Raw genomic sequence first — 22,953 nt, forward strand, 5'->3', positions numbered from 1 at the left:
CTCCCATACTATATACTTTCATTAATGAAGTAACAGATTTAAACTGAGATGACAATAAACTTCTTAAGTGTGACTCTTAAATTGCATAAATATAATTCTTAGATTCAACCCTGACCTACAGAGTTTAACTGGTCTTTTAGCTTTTAGAAATGTAGGAAAACTACCTAATTAAATGAAACTTCATTCACCAGAAAGGAAGATTTCTCAAATGCTAGTATCTATCATAAATTTAAAAAAAAAAAAATAATAAACCTAATCAAATTGTCTAAAAAAATAATAATAATAATTAACATTTTAAACAAAGAAACACCCTAAATGCCATATCATAAGTCAAATATTATTAGTATATACCTTTAGATGACCAAGATCCAAAACAAGTAGATTTGATGTAGGGCTAAAAATTCCATCTTGTGGGACAATAATATATGAAGCCTTCAAATTAATTTTGAGATCAAGAACTTTCTGTGTTTCAATAATATACAGTAGACCTGTAGAAAATTTAAATCTTCACAATAAATACTTTTCAAAAATTACTCAAGATACAAAGAATCAATAAACATATGAATTGATAACACATTCTTAAAATAAAATTAGTATCAATTTTTAATGACTTTAGCAAAACATTTCCAATATAAATTTTAAATATATGTTATTCAATGTATATACACTTAATTAAATATAAAATGAGTATAAAATTGGAGTGACTCTGCAAAAAAAAAAAAAAATTTAATCTATAAACTCAATTTGGGTAAAATTAGGGAGAAAGATACAGACCTAAAACAAATTGGTACTTGAAAAAGTACCTTTATTTCACAAATACCAAAAAAAAAAAAAAAAAACTACAAGAACTATGACAGCTAGATTTTTAAAAACGTGAATTATAATAAGAATTATAATAAGAAAATTAAAAATGACTATAACAACCTGATATATAAAATTCTGAATAGGTAGATTGAAAAAATTTAAGTGATATAGTTTATTTAATGTGTAAACCTTCATGTTGCACTCAAGAGTATGCTTATTGGGTGTCAGGCAGATGGGAGTGGGGAGGAGGGGATGGGTATATACACATATAATGAGTGCAGTGCGTACCGTCTGGGGGATGGACATGCTTGAAGGTGGGGCTCAGAGCAATATACGTAACCTAAACATTTGTACCCCCATATATGCTGAAGTAAAAAAGAAAAATAATAAATAAATAAATAAATAAATAAAGCAAGCAAACAAGAAAAAATAGTATGTGCGGTTCAACTAAATATTTTGTCCAGAATAGGTCTTAGGAAAGGTCACAGAAGAACTGAATTTCGAGAAGGAAGTGATTAAACCAAAAGCCTTTGCCAGAAAAGTCCTACAATTTTATAATAGAACTGATCAAGAAAGTTCAATGATATTTGAACAGTTCATGGTATTTCTATTTGGAACTATTCTGACCTGACCCGTATTTCATCACTATCTAGTCCCTTAACCCTCAAAAGCCAAATTCCCAAAAGAAATCATTTCATGTTTTGTGACTCCATATTAATACATTATTACGGAGGATTAAACTAACAAAGCTTAAATGTAGGAAGATCAGTATATTTTAATTCAACTTTTAAAGTATTATTAAAAAACATATGTTCAAACTGAAGAATAAGTCAACAATTTTAAAAGTACTTATAATTAAAATTTTAAACAAATAAAATGCATATACAATGACAGAGAAAAGTAAAGTTTAAAAGCAGATACTCAGCAAGTGTCAAGTGCCAACAGAGGACTGCCTTGATATACATGGAAAAAAGAATTAAAAATAATTAAAATATCTTGTTTTAAATATATGTTTATATAATAATAGAAAAATTTCTTGTTTTAAATGTATATTTATATAATAGAAAATAAATAGCCTAAGTTTATGCTATAGTTTGGATATCTGATCTCACCAAATCTTATGTTGAAATATGATACCCAATATTGGAGATGGGGCCTAACGATGGGAATGGCTTGGTACCATCCTCTCAATAAGTGAGTTCTCCCACTATAAGTTCCCAGGAGAGCTGGTTGTTTAAAAGAGCCCAGCACCTCCCCCCTCTCTCTTGCTTTTTCTCTCTTGCCATGTGATCTCTGCACATACTGGTTCCCCTTCAGAGCAGAAGAAGCCTGAAGCTCTCGCCAGAAACAAATGCTCACGCCATGCTGCTTCTTGTACAGCCTGCAGACCTGTGAGCCACATAAACCTCTTTTCTTTATAAATTACCCGGCCTCGAATATTCATTTATAACACCACAAATGGACTAGGATAGTCTGGGACAGCTCTTCCTTCAAATATGAGAAATTGATATCAAAACTATGTCTTATTGAAGGGATTCCAAGGGCTTTGACCAGGCAGCCCAAGCAAGACTCTTATAGAGAGAGAAATAAAAAACCTCAGCATCTCCAATAGCCTGTAAGAAGCAGATTCGAGTGAAATCTCTTAAAATGAGGATGGGAGGTGGGGTGGGATAGAAGGATGAACACAGATTGACGAATCATCATAAAATTCTGAAGAGATCATCTAATAAGCTTAGAACTTAAGAGCAAAACTGACTCAAAACAGTTACTCACTTTTTTCCCCAAATGATATGGATTCAAACATAAATGGCACGGTTTTACTAAAGTATGTTAACTGAGTGAGTCACAAGAAGCACTCAGAAAGGAAAATCTGACATTCAAGATTCTCCACAGTCTGTTAAGCATTTCCATAGTTTCCATCTCTACTCTAAGGATTCTGCAACCAAAATGATCTATTTCATGTATTCCTGCCTCTACAAACCTAAGTCCTGTACTCCCTAGAAGGGCATCCTTAACCCTTACTTTCAATGAAGCCTTTCTTAACGCCAAGACACAGTTATTTCTCTAGGTTGTTTTTAATGGAGAGGGAAATGAGTATTCTATTTTGAATTTAAGTATACTGTGTCTCTCCTCCATTTCCCATTGCACTTAGAACAACATCCTAACTGCTTAATATGATTTTCACGGTTTTGGATAATCAAGACATTGCCTCTTTAACATCATTCCACTCGCCACCCCCCCACCATTCACTACATTAGAACCAATTCAGTTTTTTGCAACTTCCAAATTCCTCAAATTCCTTGCCAAGTTAGGCCCTTCATAATTGACCACTGCCTTGAAGGCTCTTCCTTAAACTCTTGACCACTGCCTTGAAGGCTCTTCCTTAAACTCGTCAGCAGGGTGGATACTACACATACATCTGGTCTTACTGTTAATTTTTCAAAGAGATCTTCTATGACACCATCATTCTCATTTCCTTCACAGCACAGACAGATTTGTTTACAGATTTGTTTCCTTATTCAACTCCAAATTCACCCGTTTTCCTGCTCTGTGAAAGTAGAACTGAGCCCTTTAAATACTTTTTCTTTGCCAAACAGCACTCAAGTAAATAAAGAATACAGGAGATACACTGCAAGAGGAAAGGGTTTTGCTTCCTGGTTGCATTGTGCTCACTCAGCAATATCCTGCAACAGTGTGGCCTACTCAAACATGAGGTACACAAGGGCCAGGAGCACCCAACAGCCAGTGGCTGCCCCTAGAACCCTCCACGGGTGGTTTCATAGCAGAATGAGTGTAGTGAGACACTGTCCCATGACCATGATTCCCTGTCTTCTCAGAGGATGGATCTCTGTTTCAAAGAGCAGATTTTCAGCAAGTTCTGCCAGCATGGCACTACAATAACTCTTCTACCTTTCAATGAGTCATAAAGGTTCCTTCTCCAACAAGGTTGGGATTTCAATCCTCAGGGAAGAGGGATCTCTTCCTAGGGAATGCTATCTCAGTCCTATACTCCTTATAACTACTCTCTTTACATTCTTTAAAGTTACTATTTGGAGTAACAAGACAAACCTTTACAGTTAATAATTCAAATTATTCAAATTACTATGTGGTTTCTCTTTCCTGATTGGACTCACACAACATTGCTCACAATTATTTAGCAGATTACTCTTAGTTTTACATCTGTCCTATCCATAAAATTATAAGGTCCATCAACAGGCAAGAATTACATCTATTTTGTGCATTGCTGTGTTCCCTAAAACCTATCATAGCATTGACATATAGATTAGGCTCTTGATAAATATTTGAATGAGTAAATAAATGAAATCACTGAAAGAAAATGAATCACTACAATCCTACTAGAAAATCTTGTACTCCAAAGGAAGTGTTTTAACAACAGTGACATTTGTCTTCCTGCAAGAGACAAAAGATAACTATGTATGCATGTTCTATAAGCTGATCCCTCACTTGACAAAAAGTAAAAAGGTGTGAAAGACCTTGAGATCCTAGAAAGGTTTAAGAAAATAGCAGGTTTAACATCCTAATCTGAAATCCAAAATGCTCCAGAATCCAAAACTTTTTGAGCACCACATGAACAGGATGCTCAAAGGTCATGCTCAAATGAATGCTCACTAGAGAATTTCAAATTTTGAATTTTCAGATTAGGGATGCTCAACAACTAAGTATAATGCAAATATTCCAAAATCTGAAAAATCATGAAATCCAAAACACTTCTGATCCCAAGCATTTCAGATAAGGGATATTCAACCTACAACACAAGAAAGAAACCAGGATATAAAGGAAGAAGAGAATTAATAGAGGCTAATGCCACAACAACAACAAAAAGAATGCAAGAAAGGAAGGAATGAAAGAAAGACTCTAAATGAATAGATAAATATAACTGATATATGAGTCTCTACCCAAATAGATAAATTTTAACTTTCTAGTCCAGAATATCTCAAGCAATGAATTTAAAGTGGTACGACCAACATACCCAGGATACCTGACAGAAGAAATACAATTCTTCCTTGAATGAAAGCCCATTTAGCCTAGGCTTCAGAGATTTCTTCCAAATAATTTTCTAAGGAAAATGGCATCTTGCAATTAAATGTTACTAAGCATGAACAGATATGAGTTACCATGAATAAGAACCAGCAGGAAAAAAAGGAGAAGGTAGGAGAAAGAGAATCACAAAAGTCTTCACATAATGAATTATCTGAATAGAGAGAGAGAATTATCTGGTGAGACAGAACATAAAACACTTATGATGTCTGAAGAAATAGAAGACAAGTTTAAAGATATCCATAGGAAACACAAAACTAAAAAAGAATGACAAGGCAGATTTTACATATCACAAAAATAAATTCTTAAAGTGAAAAATGCAATCACTGAAGTTGAAGTTAATAAAGAGATTTAATAGCATATTGGACATGGTTGAAGAAGTACTCAGTACCCCCAACAGGTAACACAGAGAAAAAAACATGGAAAGAAAGTGGGATACAAAAGTTAAGGAGAATAGAAGATAAGAGTAAAAAAGGCTAACATACATTTAGCTAGAGTTCCAGAAGAGAAGAGAAAAAAATATCTGAAGAGTTAGTAGTTAAGAATTTTCCAGAAAGATTTCTAGAATTTATTAAAGATATAAGTACTCAGATTCAGGAAACCCAATGAATCCCAAACAGGATATTTAAAGCAAATCTACAGCTGAATAATTCATACCGAAATAACAAAATACAAAAGAATCTTAAACGTAAAAGATAAAGGACAGAAAATCTACAAGGAAGTAGCAGATAGATACACTGATACCTGAATCCTCACATCAGTAATGGGAGCCAAAAAACAGTAGAATGGTATCTTCATAGTGTTGAGGTGAAAATAAATGTCAACCTTTAACTCTCTATACAATAAAAATATCTTTCAAAACTGAGTGAACAAATTTTTCAGACCAAAACAAAACAAAAAGTTTGCCATCAACAGACTCTCACAAGAAAAAATTTACAAATGAACTTCCAACAAAAGAAAATAAAATCAGACAAAAGGTGTAAGGTGCAATAGCAATGAAGAGCAAAGAAGGTAGTAAATATATAGATAATTCTAAACTTACATTAACTATACAAAAAAGTCCAATAGTTTTTTTTAAAAAGTAAAACAAAAAATTAATAATAGCATGTAAGTCAGGGGATGGTAAATACAGTTCAACTGTACTATAGTCCATACAATGACTAGGAGAATGTAAAAATTTTTATTAAATTTATATTTTAACAAAAATGTATAGTGTAATTTCTAAAGTAAAAGGAGAAAGAGAATGTTTAACTTCCAAATGGTAGAGTATATGAGAAGGGAAAGGAAGGAATCCTAGAATTTATCCAAAAGAAGGCAAGAAAAATAAAACAGGAAAGCCAAATTAAAAAGCACAAAATAAGATGTTAGATATAAGCCTAAATTAATTAAATGTAAATAGTAGATACAAATAAAAAACAAAGACCATAAATCTAGATTTTAAAAAATCCTACTTTATGTTATTGACATGACACACCTGAACATATAAATGGTAAAAAAATGGAAAAAAAAAAATACCAGGAAAATTCTAACCAAAAGAACCCTTGTATATCCACCATACTGACATCAGACCAAAAAACACAATTACAATAAAAAATTATAAAAAATATTAAACCATTACTAAAAACACAAGTATTAAACTTTATATAGATAAAAGATTTGATATTAGCAGGAAAAAAATTTATTCTTGCGTATACCTAATGATACCCTTAAAATTTATTTTTTTAAGCAAACTAACAGATCTAGAAGAAATTTTAAAAATCTACATTTATAATGAGGCATTTTTCATGTATTTCTCTAAATAATTGTTGGAACAAGGTGACAAAGGAGGGAAAAAAATCCAGTAAGATACAAAAGATTTGAAGCACATGATTAATAAATATGACCTAATGAATATGTATAAACATGAAAGAGGCTTTTCAGCATATGTGGTACTTTTTTTAAAATACCACACATTGAGCTAGAAAACAAGTCTCAACTATTTAAAAAACTGAATCTATAATCTTAAACATTCCTATAAAGAAATCTCCAAGCACAAATGCTTTTAGTGCTAAGCTCTGCCAAATATTTAAGGAAGAAATAACACCTCACTTTACACAAACTCTCCTAAAGAATAAAAAGAATGGAACTTTTCTTTTCTGAGGCCAATATAATAAATCTGGAACTCATTACAAGAAAGGAAAATGAGAGGTCAGTACCTGTCATAAATAGAGGTCCAAAAATTCTAAGCAACATTTTACAATTAACTTAAATGTGGTTACTAGGTATGAACTATTAATCATAATAAAAAGATTATTATTATATCGTCCTTTAAACACAAAAGCACTAAATTAGTTTCTGTTAAAATGTAACCAGTCTAGAAATATAAAGTACATTTTACCACAAATAAAAGTATATTATAGGGTACAGTGTTTAATTCACCAACATTAATATTGACATTTACCTGTTGCTGTCTTATCACGGAATTCCTCAAGTTTTGTCAAAGTCACTGAAGTGAGTTGTGCTAGATGTACCTCTTTTGGAGGTCTGAAGAATTCTATTATACTATTCACTGTTCTCTGTTGAAATAAACATCATTAACGTGAGGCACAAACTCAAGCAAACTGAATTATATTAAAACTTGGTAATATAAAAATGCTTACTGCATCATATATCATTTCTAAAGGTTCAGCTTCTATGATACACCTTTGATCAGCAGTTTCATCCAATGGATTTATCTCAAATGTAATTTGGAAGAGTGAAATAGCATCATCCAATGAAGAAAGGAGATGGGGTTTTTTTGAATTATCTGGTAAGCCAGTAATATGAAATGAATCTATTTTGGTTTCAAATCTGCATGAAAAAGGATAGGACAAAAATTAAGAAACAATACAATTTTAAACAATTTTTCAAACTGAAAATGATAAAATAAAAATTAATGAAGGTAACCTCACTTTGCATTTCCTGACTCCAGTCCATTCACATCAAAGAAAACACACAATGATTCCTCTGAATTGACATAAATTATTTCACAAAGAATCCTATTTCACATGTTGATTTCTATGTTAGAAAATTATAAGCTAATGTTTCATGTACATATAGATAAAATCCAAAATTAAAATAACAGAAAATTCCTACAATGCTTAATCAGTGTAAAACTAGAAAATCTTTCATGTTTAATTCAATTTTATAAGCACTTCCTCTTGTAAGAATAAAAATAAACATTTAAAAACCAAGCACTGGGCAGGATATCTAGAATGACTATAGGAGGAGCTTAGCAACCCCTCCCCCAACAAACCAACCAGTGAAACAACTGGTGAAAACTATGAAGTCTCTGGAAATTGACCTAAGGGCATAAGGCAAACAGAAAACTATTTATGCAAGAAAATCTACGATGACTTGTTAAGAACAGGGAGTGTCCGTGGCATCTGAGCTATTATCTCCCAGCACCAGCTGCCACACCATGTTATAGAAAGTTTACACTTTCTGTGGGTACAGCTAAGAAGATGTCATCACATGGCATTCTCTTCTTGTGTCTGTCTTCAAATTGTCTTCTCCAGTCTCTGGTTTTCTGAGTCTATGTCCAAATTTCCCTTTTCTTTTAAGGATACCAGTCATTGGATTAAAGCCAACACTAATCCGGCATGAATTCATCTTAACTTGACTGTATCTGCAAAGAACCTATTTTCAAATAAGGTTCCGATTACAGGTACTGGGGGTGAGGAATTGACATATGCAATTCCACCTACTGCAGTAGGTAAACAAATGGAAAACTGCAACTCTCAATAATCAACAACAGCAAATCCCGGTGAGGGTAGAAAATCTAATCTTTGGCAATTTCCATGGTTACCACATTATACTACTCAAATCACAGTTTTAAACAAAAACTTTATAACGCATACACAGTAAAAGAAAACCCAGGTATTATGCTTACTAAGCAAGATACTAAATAAGCTGCCTTAAGTACCTCAAAGAGCTAAAGGAAACCATGAACAGAGAAATAAAAAAATTAGGAAAATAATGTATGAACAGAGAATATAAATAAAGAGGCAGAAATTGTAAATTTTAAAAAAAGAACCAAATAGGAATTTTGGAGGTGAAAAGTACAATAGCTAAAATGAAAAATTCACTACAGATGCTGCTCAATTTACAATGGGGTTACATCTCAATAAACCCATTGTAAGCTGAAAATACTGTTGAGTCAAAAAAAGCATTTAATACACCTAACCAACCGAACATCATAGCTTAGCCTAGCCTACCTTAAACAGGCTCAGAATAGTTACATTAACCTATAGCTGGGCAAATCATCTAACACAAAGCCTATTTTATAATACCTCAAGTAATTTATTGAATACTATACTGAAAGTGAAAAACAGGATGGTTTCATGGGTACTCAAACTAAAGTTTCTACTGAATGCATTCCATTTTTGCACATTGTAAAGTGAAAAAGTCATAAGTCAAACCATCATGAGTCAGGACTACCTGTAGATAGGTTCAATAGAAGATGTGAGCTTCCAAAAGAAAGATCCAACACACCTGAATATATGACAACTGAAATTAGTGAGTCTAAGAAGCAAAAAGAAAAATAAAGAACAATGAGCAGTGCCTAAAGCGGGAGGCCATCAAGAGGACCAACATATGCTTTATGGAAATCTCAGGACAAAAGAAAAAGAAACAGACAAAAAAAATTTAAAGAAATATTAGCCAAGAACTTCTCAAATTTGATAAAAGACACAAAGCTACACATCCAGGAAGCTCAAAGACCAACAATTAGGATAAACTTAGACACATTATAATCAACTGTCAAAAGACAAAACAAAGAAAATCTTGAAAGCAGCAAGAGACAAACAACTCATCACATACAAGAGATACTTAACAGATTAACAGCTAATTTTTCATCAGAAACCACGGAGGCCAAATGCAAATGAGATGATATAAGTGCAGAACCAAAAAAACAAAAGGTCAACCAAGAATTCTGTATCGGGCAAAACTATCCTTCTAAAACGAAACAGAAATTAAGACATTTCCAGATAAACAAAAATTGAAATGTTTGTCATTAGTAGACTCAACCTACAAGAAAGGTTAAAGGGACTCCTAAAAGCTGCAATGAGAGGATATCAGACAGTAATGAAAGCAGTAATGTTGCATTTTTGGTTTTTAACTCTTTTTATTTCCTCTTGGATTTAAAAACATATTCATAAAAACAATTAAAAATCTAGATTAATGGGCACACAACGGGTAAAGTGGTAATCTGTGAAAATAATAACGTAAAAAGGAAGAACAGAGCTACATAGGAACAGAGGTTTTATACACTATTGAAAATAAGTTACTTTCAATTCAAACTAGATTGTCTTAAACTCAAAATGTTAACTGTAATCCCCATAGTAGCCACTAACAAAATAACTGAAATATATCCAGTAAAAGAAATTGAGGAAGAAATAAAAAGATACAAAAAAATTTAAACACCGAAGTATTGTAGGAACTAAGGGAAGGGAAGGTAAAACACACAGCAAACAAATAACAAAATGAATTCCTTGCCTATCATTAATCACTATAAATGTAAATGGAACTAAATCTACCAAATGAAAAATAGAGACTGGCCAGGCACGGTGGCTCACACCTGTAATCCCAGCACTCTGGGAGCCCGAGGTGGGAGGACTGCTCGAGGTCAGGAATTCGAGACGAGCCTGAGCAAGAGTGAGACCCCGGCTCTACCAAAAATAGAAAGAAATTAGCTGGACAACTCAAAATATATAGAAATATATATATGCACTGGGCATGGTGGCACATGCCTGTAGTCCCAGCTACTCGGGAGGCTGAGGCAGGAGGACTGCTTGAGCTCAGGAGTTTGAGGTTGCCGTGAGCTAGGCTGACGGCACAGCACTCACCCTAGCCTGGGCAACAAAGCAAGACTCTATCTCAAAAAAAAAAAAAAAAAGAAAGAAAGAAAAAAAGAAAAATAGAGACTGGCAAAATGGAAGAAAAGACATGATACAACAATACAGATTCTCCTCAACTTATAATGGATTATGTCCCAATAAGCCCATTATAAGTTCAAAATATCCTAAATTGAAAATGCATTTAAAACACCTAAGTCAGGGACCATCAATATGAAATTTACTTCACATCCAAGGACACGTACGGGTTGAAAGTGAAAGGATGAAAAACATATTCCATGCAATTAGTAACCAAAAGACAGCTGGGTAGTTACAATGATACATAAAACAGTCTTTAAATGAAAAACTGTTATAAGAGAAAAAGATCATTATATAGTGATTAAAAGGGCTAATGCATCAAAGATATAACAATTATGAATATGTATGCACCAAACAACAGAGCTCCAAAAATATATAAATCACACATTGACACAATTGAAGGGAGAAATAAATAGCTCTACAATAACATTTAGAGACTTTAATACCCCTCTTTGAATAAAAGAAGAACATCTAGACAATGGAACAATAAAGTAATAGAGAACTTGAACAACATTAAAAATCAACTCGATATAAGAGAACACTCCACCTGACAACAGCAAAATACATTCTTCTCAAATATAGGCACATGGAACATTCTCCAGGATAGACCAAATGTTGGGCCACAAAACAAGTCTCAAAAATTTAGTAAGAATGTAATTATACAAAGCATCTTCTCCAGTCATAACAGAATCAAATTAAAATTCAACAGAAGGAAACCTGAAAAATTCATAAATATTTGGAAGTTAAACAAACATTCCTAAACAATCAACAGATTAAACAAAAAAATCACAACAGAAACTAGAAAATACTTTGAAATGAATGCAAATGAAACACATCCCAAAATATACAGAATGTATCCAAAACAGTGTTCATAAGAAAATTTTTATCTGCAAATGTAAAAAGAATGATAGCATTTCTTTTTAATGTAAAAAGAAAGATAGCAAATAAACAATCTCACTTTACAACTTAAGGAAATAGAAAAAGAAGAGCAAACTAAACTCAATGTTCAGAGGATAAATAATACATATTAGAGTACAGACAAATGAAATAGAGAAGACAAAAACCCTAGAGAGAATGAAAGAAACCAAAGTTGCTACTTTGAAAAGATCAACATACTTAACAAACCTTTAGTTAAACTAAGGAAAAAAGAGGGAACATGCAAATAACTAGAAATGAAGGTAGAGGCATTATTACAGACCTCAGAGGAATAAAAAGGACTTATAGAAGAATACTGCAAGAAATTGTACATCAATAAAAGATACCCTAAATTAAGAGGACAAATTCCTGGAAACACACAAATTACAAAAACTGCCTCAAAAAGAAATAAAAAATCAGGTAACTAATAAGAAGTAAAACCTTTCTATAACCTTAAAAACCTGTCGTAAAACTTACTATAACTTATAGGTCTTACTTATAAACCTATAAACTATCAATTTACAATAAAACTTTAGTATTATAAAACTTACTAAAAGAAAGTTTTTCACATTGAGGGAGGACCCTGTATTCTTAGTTTTTGGAGGATTTTTAAATTTTTTTTAAATCATAAAATGATTTTGGATTTTGTTAAATGTTTTTCTGCATCAATTGAGATAATTATGTATTACAAAACTTTCAAGGCCACAGTAAAACCTATAACCAACCTAGCACTCTGGGAGGCCAAGGCGGGCGGATTATTTGAGCTCAGGAGTTCGAAACCAGCCTGAGCAAGAGCGAGACCCCGCCTCTACTAAAAACAGAAAGAAATTATATGGATAGCTAAAAATATATACAGAACAATTAGCTGGGCATGGTGACGTGTGCCTGTAGTCCCAGCTACTCAGGAGGCTGAGGCAGGAGGATTGCCTGAGCCCAGAAGTTTGAGGTTGCTGTGAGCTAGGTTGACACCACGGCACTCTAGCCCGGGCAACATAGCGAGATTCCAACTCAAAAAAAAAAAAACCTATAACCAATAAGGAGTAAATCAATAATCCAAACTTTTCAACAAAGAAGAGTCCAGGACCAAATGGCTTCACTAGTGAATTCTACAAAATATTTAAAGAAGAATTCATAACAATCCTTCTCAAAGTCTTCAAAAAAACAGAAGAGAAAATACCTCCTAACTCATCCTTTGAGGCCAGCAATTACCCTGATACCAAAACCAGACAAAACATCACAAGAACAAGAAAACTAGGCCCATAATGGCAGTGGATTTACAACAACAGATTATCAGGTAAAAAAGGGCAAAAGCAACAACTACAACCATGAGGACTGACAAGGCGAGATGGAGGATACCTGGTAAGAGAGATTTTACCCCACCTGGTATCTAAGACACCAGTAGGATTGTGTGTCCTTCCTGTTGCTTTGCACATAATGTCTAATACAGGGCTGGGTAAGAAAGAAACATGGGACTCTGAGTGCGGAGCTATCAGTGCACCCTGTAGGTGATCTGAGAGACCAGTTTCTGCAAATTCAGAAATCATGTACAGAAATACTTGCACCAAACGAGTTTTAGGATAACACACCCAGCAGCAAGACAGATCAACAGAAGAAGCGATAGCCCGGGAAATCCTCACTAAGAAGTTGTCCCTCTATCCTACAGACAGAACAAATGGCCAACGAAAGATTAGCAAAAATATCATAATTTTCATTTTTTTCTTTTTCTCAAACAGATACTTTAGATCACCTAAAGGATGGCCCCTCCACTAGAGGCTACATCTCTTTATGATGGACCCAAAGTTTCACTTCTGACAATTTCAAGGAGGTGTGAGTTGTTAGAGACACTTCACAGGGTCCCTTTCACTTTTCTGTTTCCAACTGGAGCAGGGACCTGAAAGAGGCAAACTTACGTATAGTGGTTAGCACCCAACCCACTCATTTGATGTATTGTTTCATTCTATTTTCTTTTACTCATGGTCATATTACCATACTTACCACTTGGTGTTAGGAAGGGTCTCTCATAAACTATTTTTAGGGGCTTAACTTAAGCATGCTTCTAAAGGGCTACGCTTATCCAGAGGAGGGCAGGTGGCAATACTGTATCCCACTTTAGGGGGGTTACATGCGACTTCCATTATAGATATAGGGCTTTCCTTATTTGCTGGGTTACCTTTGCTACAAAGGAGGGTCCATTATTGTTCTGGAGGAAGAAAGGAGCCTATGAACATTTTGATGACCTGTGGGATCATTGAGTCCACTGTGTCAGCTTTTTAGAGAAATGGTTCATAAAGTTCCCACTGGGGGTCCACTCAAAGAAGTTTATAAGCAAGCACAGGACATTGTGTAACAGATCCAAGTGTAGAAGGCAGGAAACAAAGATTCCCACGATGGGCACTGTCATGGAGTAGTCAAACAGTGATATCCTGAGCGGTCGAGCTGTCACTGTAGCCGTCTGTCCATGGCCTCCATCACCAGTATGTTATTCTCCATTTGCTTGACATCCTTCCCTGGACCACTGATGTCTGTCATCCTGTCTCCTCTGAGGCTTGCTTCTGTACACGTGCAGGAACTCAGCAAGGGCCCTCTCAGCTTCCAGTAGGAGCCCATCTCAGAGCAAGTTCCTCCAGAAGGATTCTGGTAACCTCACATGCTTCCTTCTTTCCTCCAGGTAGGACAAGCCTCTACCCAGCCTGAAAAGGTATCTACCAATACAAGCCTAGGCATCTGAGTGAAACTGTCAATCATCAAAAGGGCGGACCCCCACCTGGTGGGTTCCCTGTATAATGGGTCACCTTTCTGTCTCTGGACTGCCCCAAACACATAAACAGTTAGTTGTAAACAGAGTCCTCCCAAATGAGGTCCCACCAAATATATCAAGGTATTACTACGTTCCCAATACGTGTATTCACACAGGTACCTCATAAGAGGCTGAACTAAAAGCTTTGGGTAGGAGATGAGTCTATGAGATTTCTGTATCCATTTAGCTGTGCCATCCCAAATGTCAGAGCCCTAGTCTTTAGCTTTTAAGGGGGTCTAAATCTAGCCAGGGTATCAAAGCCCTGAGGAACAGGTTGCTTCCAGTGGCCTCCTTAGCAGCTCAGCCAGTGGCCTGATTTCTCTTTGTCATGCTGACCACCATTTGGGCTCAGCCACAGCCTCTACTAGGGCCATTATTTTGGTAGCATACTTAATATCCTTATTTCCTGCCATCAGGAGACCCCTTTCCTTCCAAAGGGCACCATGAACATACACAATCATAAAAACACATTTAGGGCCAGGTGCAGTGGCTCATGCCTGTAATCCTAGCACTCTGGGAGGCCGAGACAGGATTGCTTGAGCTCAGTTCAAGACCAGCCTGAGCAAAAGCGAGACCCCAGCTCTACTAAAAATAGAAACAAAAAATTAGCTGGGCATGGTGGCTCGCGCCTGTAGTCCCAGCTACTTGGGAGGCTGAGGCAGGAAGATCGCTTGAGCCCAGGAGTTTGAGGTTGCTGTGAGCTAGGCTGACACCACGGCACTCTAGCCCGGGCAACAGAGTCAGACTCTGTTTCAAAAAAAAAAAAAAAGGCCGGGCGCGGTGGCTCACGCCTGTAATCCTAGCACTCTGGGAGGCCGAGGTGGGCGGATCGTTTGAGCTCAGGAGTTCGAGACCAGCCTGAGCAAGAGCGAGACCCCATCTCTACCAAAAATAGAAAGAAATTATATGGACAGCTAAAAATATATATAGAAAAAAAAAAGTTAGCCGGGCATGGTGGTGCATGCCTGTAGTCCCAACTACTCGGGAGGCTGAGACAGGAGGATCCCTTGAGCTCAGGAGTTTGAGGTTGCTGTGAGCTAGGCTGACACCACGGCACTCACTCTAGCCTGGGCAACAAAGTGAGACTCTGTCTCAAAAAAAAAAAAAAAAAAACCACATTTAGTTATCCTTTTCCTAGTGCCAATCAAGTCCCCACTTTCAATTTTGCCTAGGGTTTCCGTGGGGATATTTGGAGGCAGGGGAATCCAGGCCCCCTCCTTTGCTGTCTGAGTCCTGGACTTAAAAAAAGACTTTGCTTTCCTGGACCCAGAATCTTTTGCAATTTGGAGCAATATGCCTTTCAAGATCTTTCTTCTTTACAAAAAGTCAGTCTGGGGTAGCCTCTTTGCCCATTCCTTTTGACTGTCTCAAAGGACCCTGTTGTCTGTCATTGCACATTCAAGCTCTCTATCTGATATTGCTGTAAATTGCCCTGCTATGGCTAGGGCTTCCTTCTGGCCCAAACTGAGTTTGCTGCCAGGAGAGACCATTCGAAACCCTGTCATAATTTACTGGACGTGGGACTTAAGAGTTAATTCAGGCAGCTGCCTCCTCAGCCCCTCCCATGGTGCCACGATGTCAGTGGCAGCCGGCATTCCTTCCCCTTTGCTGTGTGCCACTCAGCAGGGGCCATGTGCTCTAGTCCTCCCTCCTGTTGGTCTGCCGTGGGCTGTAGCCCTGCCTGGTACCTCACCCTTGTGGCTGTGGGGGTTCCAGCAGGGACAGAAGGACCGTATTTATCAAAAATCATATGAACACAGATCATTTTGTATACCATAAACCATGAGTTTATCTCATACAGAGAGCTTGAGACTCAACATTTTAACTCTATTGTGGCAGGTCAATCATTTGAGCTCTGAATTTTAAAAGAACCAACAGCTCAGAATAAACCACAGACCATCAACGACCACTTTTTCTCACACTCCACACAAGCAGTACCAACCACCACTTTTCCTCACACCCCAGACAAGTGGTACCATAAAAATCTTCAGACATAGGTACAAAAACTCAGACAAAGTCTCACAATCAAACACAAACAATATAGGGAATTCCTAACACAAACAATCTAAAATGCCAAGGCCTATCAATCAAATGGGAATTTCCATTTAATGGCCACTTCTCACCCTTCAGCACGTACATGGATTACAATAATACCATTCCCTTTACACATAGGTTGGTAGCTATAGTTAGCCAAAGTTTTTCCCAGGGGATTTTGAGATGGTGCTTCCTTATAATTGCAAGAAAACTCATACATAACAGTCAATACTAGGGATACAAAAATCCCAGGGCCTATCAAACAAATGGAATCCAAAGAGGACAAATGCCACCCCAAACAGCTGGAAGGGTTAAAATCCTCCCCAATGGGTGGCCTAATCGCCCATTCCCTGGGCCTTCAACCAATGCCCTTATAGAGCAGGACAGTTCAAAATTCTCCCCAAATGGGTGGCCTAATCCCCCAACTCCTTGAGAAACCAATCTCAAATGGTGACCTAGTCCCCCTGTTCCTTAGGAACCACAAATGAGCTCCAAATTCAAACCAGGTTCCCTAGTTCTCCTCAACCTCGTGACTTCCACCCCTAAACAGCGCCTCAAAATAAATGCCCTGATAGGGTCCTAAATGAATCCCCTGCCGCAGACCTGGAGGGTTTTGAACCCTCCCCAAATGGGTAGAATCAAGGGTCTCAGCATGCACACCAGGGAACTTACCCACCAATAGCCTGGCATCCAGACACTTTCCAAATTCATTTCCTTCTCCTCAACTCAGTTCAGGTTTCAGGGAGCTGTGTCTATTTCAGGGAGACAGAGATGGGCCCCACAGCTAAAACAGGCTCCGGCAGCTGCTAGGGCTGTCCCTTGCTCTCTCACCTCGAAAAGAAGTTGCTCCTACTTGCAAAGACCCATGGCTTTGATCCAGGGCTGCTCCCTGCTTCTTCCAGCAGTTGCACGGTGCCATTCCACCGGGCACTGGTGGGCCAAACCAGGGATGCCAAATTCTGTTACCAAAAGTTTGGCACTTGTCCCCCAGAGCACATCAGAAGAACGAGTACAAGCGGTTTGAGGAGAAGGAAAGAGGAGTTTATTAATTTGCTAGCAAATAAGGAGGCTGGCAGACTCCTCTCTCAAAGTACGAATGTCCTTGTGTGGTATAATTTCTGATCATTTTTATATTATTATTTAATGTCCTTGTATGTTTCACTGGCCTCCAGTTTTCTACTGAATATTGTTTTATTAATTCCAAAATATATACATATTATTGAAAAGAAAAACTAAGTTCTTAAAATCACAAAAGGACACATTAAAGCATAATACTCTTTAAAAAGACTGCAAGATTGTGACCTAACTTCCAACCTTACAGTGAAATTTTTTTCTTATATGATTAAAAAAATAAATTAATACTTACTTTATTGCTTGTGCTCCTGGTCTTTGTACCATCAAAGTGCTAAATTCTTCTATTACAATATCTAACAGCTCAGGTTTTTCATAATCTTCTCTTAGAATAATAGACATACTTTTCAAGTGAACAAAAAACTTCATGGCTTCAAACTAGAATATATTCAGAAGAATAAAATGAAAAATATATGTACGTGTATATAAACACCAAAAATAATCTTATTCTTATGGTCTATTCATTTCAAAAACCACAAAATACTTTAAAACCACATTTTATTAAAGAATCACCACAAAAACACCAAAAAAACAAAAGACAATTTTTATCGCTCCCTTGGAAATTAAATAATAAATGCAATTACAGATCCAGAAACAGATCATAGAACAAGTCAATAACATATATTTTTGAGAGTATTAAAAACAGACATATATAGTATTAAACTCCAAGGTATAAAGCAAAAACCATCTTACTGTTTTTGGCAAGGTTGGATCAACTGCTGTTTCACTATAGCCAATTGCTTCATAGAGTGAAACTTTTTCTTCAGGTGTCAACATTTCTTCAAGAGCTACAAATCATTAAAAAAGTGCTTTGTGTTCTTAAATGAAAATACAAAATTGACACATAATTTGTCTGCCTTTAATAAATGAAATACAAAATTTACTTTTTCTAATGCTTTTAAGAAATTATAAACAATGAATGTTAGAATGACACTGGCAATTTTATAAGTAATTCTCCAAAAATATAAACTGCTAAATATATAAATTTAACAATATAAATTTCTAAATGTTTTTATTAGCTCAAAAAGTAGCTAACTGTACTAGACACTTAATAGCACTGTGTGAATCAAGACACACAGCATACAAAGTAGACAGTATTAATATCATAATTCTTCCACGTGTTAAAGATGATAAAACTGACGTTTATTGAGCTTAAATAACTTGCTAGAGACACAATGCAAATAAGTGACAGATCTAAGACACACACCTAAGTCTCTAAGCCTCCAAAGCTATGATCGTAAACATTTAGTTAAAAAAACAAAAGTCTGGGGGGGTGGGGGGGAGCATGGACAATATACATAATCTAAACTTTTGTACCCCCATAATATGCTGAAATAAAAAAAAAAAAAAAGAAAGAAACTTTTCAAAAGAAAAAAAAAATCTTTGCAAGAAACGTTTAGCAAAAATTTATAATGTTTTAAACCATTTTGGAATTTTTATTTTTTTTTTTTTATCTATGCATTTACTGACCCCTCTGGGCATAAAGCTCTTTTGTAAGCATTAGTAAGATTAAAAATTTTTTTGTTTAAGTTTTAATTTAATATATGTATTTTTAAATGTTTTAATAATTTTAAATGATATATAACTACTTACAATATCTATTTACTTTAATTAGAGAACTTTTTTTTTGCAAAACTTTTTCATGCTCAATGACTGACTATAATGTAAAATGAAATGGACATACTTCCAGGTTTAACATCTGGTTGTTCCTTAGTATTTTTTTCTGACCAAGACCACAGCCAATTAAACCATCCTTTATTATCCTCTGGATCTTTTACCCCTTCCTTAAAAATCCTGAGTCCAGCTTTTTTTACCTAAAATGAATAAATTTTCAAATAAATGACAAATTATCTTTTATTTAGCAATTGAAAGAAATAGAAGCATGGTATTTCCAGAACTTATCTACTTAAGCAAATGAATGTAAACAATATACACACTAACAACAGAACATAGTAACTAGAATGTTAGCCAAACATAAGAATTTAGGAATACTATAGAGTTCTCCCCACTGTTTTACAAGAGACAATGATTGAAAAAAAAAAAAAAAATGGCTTTTCATCTTCATATGAACTCTGAATATTTGATGAGCCCCATTATTTAGAAAAAAATTTTTTCCCATAGAAACCTATCTGACTTAAATGGATATGGCTAATATTAAATAAAATTTTCTTATAACACAAAAAAGCAAAATTGAACCCTTTTCAGAAAACAATATAGCACAATATTAATAACATCACAATGTCTGTCATAGCTATATGGAATTCAGATTTATTTTTACTAATTGAAAAATAATCTAGAATTACCTCAACTTCTGCCTGCTGTCTAGCTATAGTTATATTAAAGACATCCAGTGCTTTTTCCAACTCCTGAAAATACAAATGAAAATATATTAACTTTACATAAGTATATAATTTATCAAACTGCTACACTAAATAAAAAATATAATAGTAAACAAAAAACAGAATATCCATCATTAAATTCCAACAGCAAACTTGAACATACACCAGCTTAGAAATTAGTAAATCAGAGTAACTTTTTGAACAATGAAATCACATCATGCATGTGAGAGTTACAGAGTTACAAACACGGAAAGATATACACATGCACTGTTTAAAATGACTTATATTTGAGTTTTAACTACAACTAAGGGTAAATATACTAGTGATATTTTCAACTAAAAATATAATTATAATTCCATATTATATGTACAGTTTGTATGTCGTTATTAAGATACAGGCCTACCTTGAAGATATTGTGGGTTGGGTTCCAGACCACCAGAGTAAAGCAAATCAGAAAAATTCTTGTGGTTTCCCAGTGCATATAAAAAAATTATGTTTAAACTATAGTGCAATCTATTGAGTGTACAATGGCATGTCTAAAAAACAATGTACATACCTTAATTTAAAAGTATTGTATTGCTCAAAAATATTAACAATCATCTGAACCTTCAAAGAGTACTTGTAATCTTTTTGCCAGTGGAACATCTTGCCTTGATGTTGATGGCAGCTGACTGATAAGGTTGGCAGCTGCTGCTGAATGTTGGAGTTACTGTGGCAATTTCTTAGTAATGAAGTTTGCCACATCAACTGACTCTTCCTTTCACAAAAGATTTCTCTGTAGCATATGATACTGTTTGATAGCATTTTACCCAAAGAAGAATTTCTTTCAAATTGGAGTCAATCCTCTCAAACCTTGCTGCCGCTTTATCAACTAAATTTATGTAATATTCTAAAGCCTTTGTTGCCATTTTAATAATGTTCACAGTATCTTCACCAGGGATAGATTTCATCTCAAGAAAGCATTTTCTTTGCTCTTCCATAATAAGCAACTCCTCATCCATTCAAGTTTTACCATGAAATTGCAGCAATTCAGTCACATCTTCAAGCTCCACTTCTAATTCTAGTTCTCTTGTTATATCCACCACATCTGCAGATACTTCCTCCACTGAAGTCTTGAACCCCTCAAAGTCACTCATGAGAGTTGAAATCAACTTCTTCCAAACTCCTGTTAATGTTGATATTTTAACCTCATCCCATGAATCACAAATGCTCTTAATGGCATCCAGAATGGTAAATTCTTTCCAGTTTTCAATTTACTGCCCAGATCTATCAGAGGAATCACTAATTATTTTGTAAGGGAGCTATTACATTACAAAATGTATTTCTTACATAAGACTTTTGTTTTTTTCAAGACAAAGTCTCACTCTGTTGCCCAGGCTACAGTGCCGTGACATCAGCCTAGCTCACAGCAACCTCAAATTCCTGGGCTCAAGCAATCCTCCTGCCTCAGCCTACAGAGTAGCTGGGACTACAGGCATGTACCACCATGCCTGGCTAATTTTTTCTATACATATTTTTAGTTGTCCATATAATTTCTTTCTATTTTTTAGTAGTGACAGGGGTCTCACTCTTGCTCAGGCTGGTCTCGAACTCCTGACCTCAAGTGATCCTCCTGCCTCGGCCTCCCAGAGTGCTAGGATTACAGGCGTGAGCCACGGCACCCAGCCTCTCTTACATGAGACTTAAATGTTGAAATTACTCCTTGATCCATGGACTACAGAATGGGTGTCGTGTTAGCAGGCATGAAAACATTAATCTCCTTAAACATCTCCAATAGAGCGCTTGTGTGACTAGGTGCATTGTCAATAAGCAGTAATATTTTGAAAGGAATCTTTTTTTCTGAGCAGTAGGTCTCAACAGTGAGCTTAAAATATTCAGTAAACTATGCTGTAAACAGATTCACTGTCATCCAGGCTTTGTTTTTCCATTTATAGAGCACAGGCAGAGTAGATTTAGTGTAATTCTTAAGGGCCCTAGGGCCTAGGATTTTTAGAATGGTAAAAAATGAGCATTGATTTTAACTTAAAGTTACCAGTTGCATTAGCCTCTAACAAGAGTCAGCCTGTCCTTTGAACCTTTGAAGCCAGGCATCAATTTCTCCTCTCCAGCTATGAAAGTTTAGGTAACATCTTCTTCCAAAGAAGGCTGTTTCATCTTCATTGAAAGTCTGTTGTTTCATGTAGCCACTTTCATCAATGACCTCAGCTAAATCTTCTGGATAACGCTGGCAGCTTTTATCTGAGCACTTGCTGCTTCACCTTGCACTTTATGTTATGGAGATGGCTTCTTTCCTTAAGCCTCATAAACTAACTTCTGCTAGCCTCAAGGTTTTCTTCTTCAGCTTTCACACTTCTCTCAGCCTTCATAGAATTGAGGAGAGTTAGGGCCTTGCTCTGGATTAGGCTTTGGCTTAGGAGAATGCTGTGGCTGGTTTGATCTTCTAGCCAAACCACTAAAACTTTCTCCATTACCAGCAATAAGGATGTTTCACTTTCTATCATTCATGTGTTCCCTGGGGAAAGTACTTTTAATTTCCTTTAAGAACTTTCCTTTGCATTCACAACTTGGCCACCTGTTTGGCACAAGAGACCTAGCTTTCAGCCTATCTTGACTGTTGACATGCCTTCCTCACTAAGCTTAATCATTTCTACCTTTTAATTTAAATGAGATGTGTGACTCTTCCTTTCACTTGGACACTTAGGGGCCTTCATATTGTGATTAATTGGTCTAACTTCAATATTCTGTCTCAGGAAATAGGGTGGCTCAAGGAGAAGAAGTAAGTCAGGAAAAATGGCCAGTTGGTGAAGCAGTCAAAACACATGCAAGATTTACTAAGTCCACTGTCCTATATGGATGCAGTTTGTGGTACTCCAAAGCAACAATAATAGTAAAACAATAATAATAGTAACAGCAAAGATCACAG

General features: G+C 35.7%; 1 protein-coding gene across 4 annotated transcripts in view; it reads right to left on the reverse strand.

Annotated features, from left to right (window-relative positions):
• The window catches only part of VPS13A (vacuolar protein sorting 13 homolog A), a 227,052-nt gene that overhangs the window by 170,028 nt on the left and 34,071 nt on the right, over positions 1-22,953 (reverse strand). For all 4 annotated transcript variants that reach the window (XM_069476374.1, XM_069476372.1, XM_069476375.1 and 1 more), the window contains exons 14-20: positions 19,995-20,057; positions 19,376-19,505; positions 18,385-18,479; positions 17,927-18,069; positions 7,503-7,692; positions 7,304-7,418; positions 352-488 (exon numbers count right to left, since the gene is read on the reverse strand). In XM_069476374.1, the coding sequence (XP_069332475.1) occupies positions 352-488; positions 7,304-7,418; positions 7,503-7,692; positions 17,927-18,069; positions 18,385-18,479; positions 19,376-19,505; positions 19,995-20,057 (873 nt within the window). The remainder of the gene's footprint in view (positions 1-351; positions 489-7,303; positions 7,419-7,502; positions 7,693-17,926; positions 18,070-18,384; positions 18,480-19,375; positions 19,506-19,994; positions 20,058-22,953) is intronic.

Source organism: Eulemur rufifrons, chromosome 7 (assembly GCF_041146395.1).
Source record: "Eulemur rufifrons isolate Redbay chromosome 7, OSU_ERuf_1, whole genome shotgun sequence".
Lineage (NCBI taxonomy): Eukaryota > Metazoa > Chordata > Mammalia > Primates > Lemuridae > Eulemur > Eulemur rufifrons.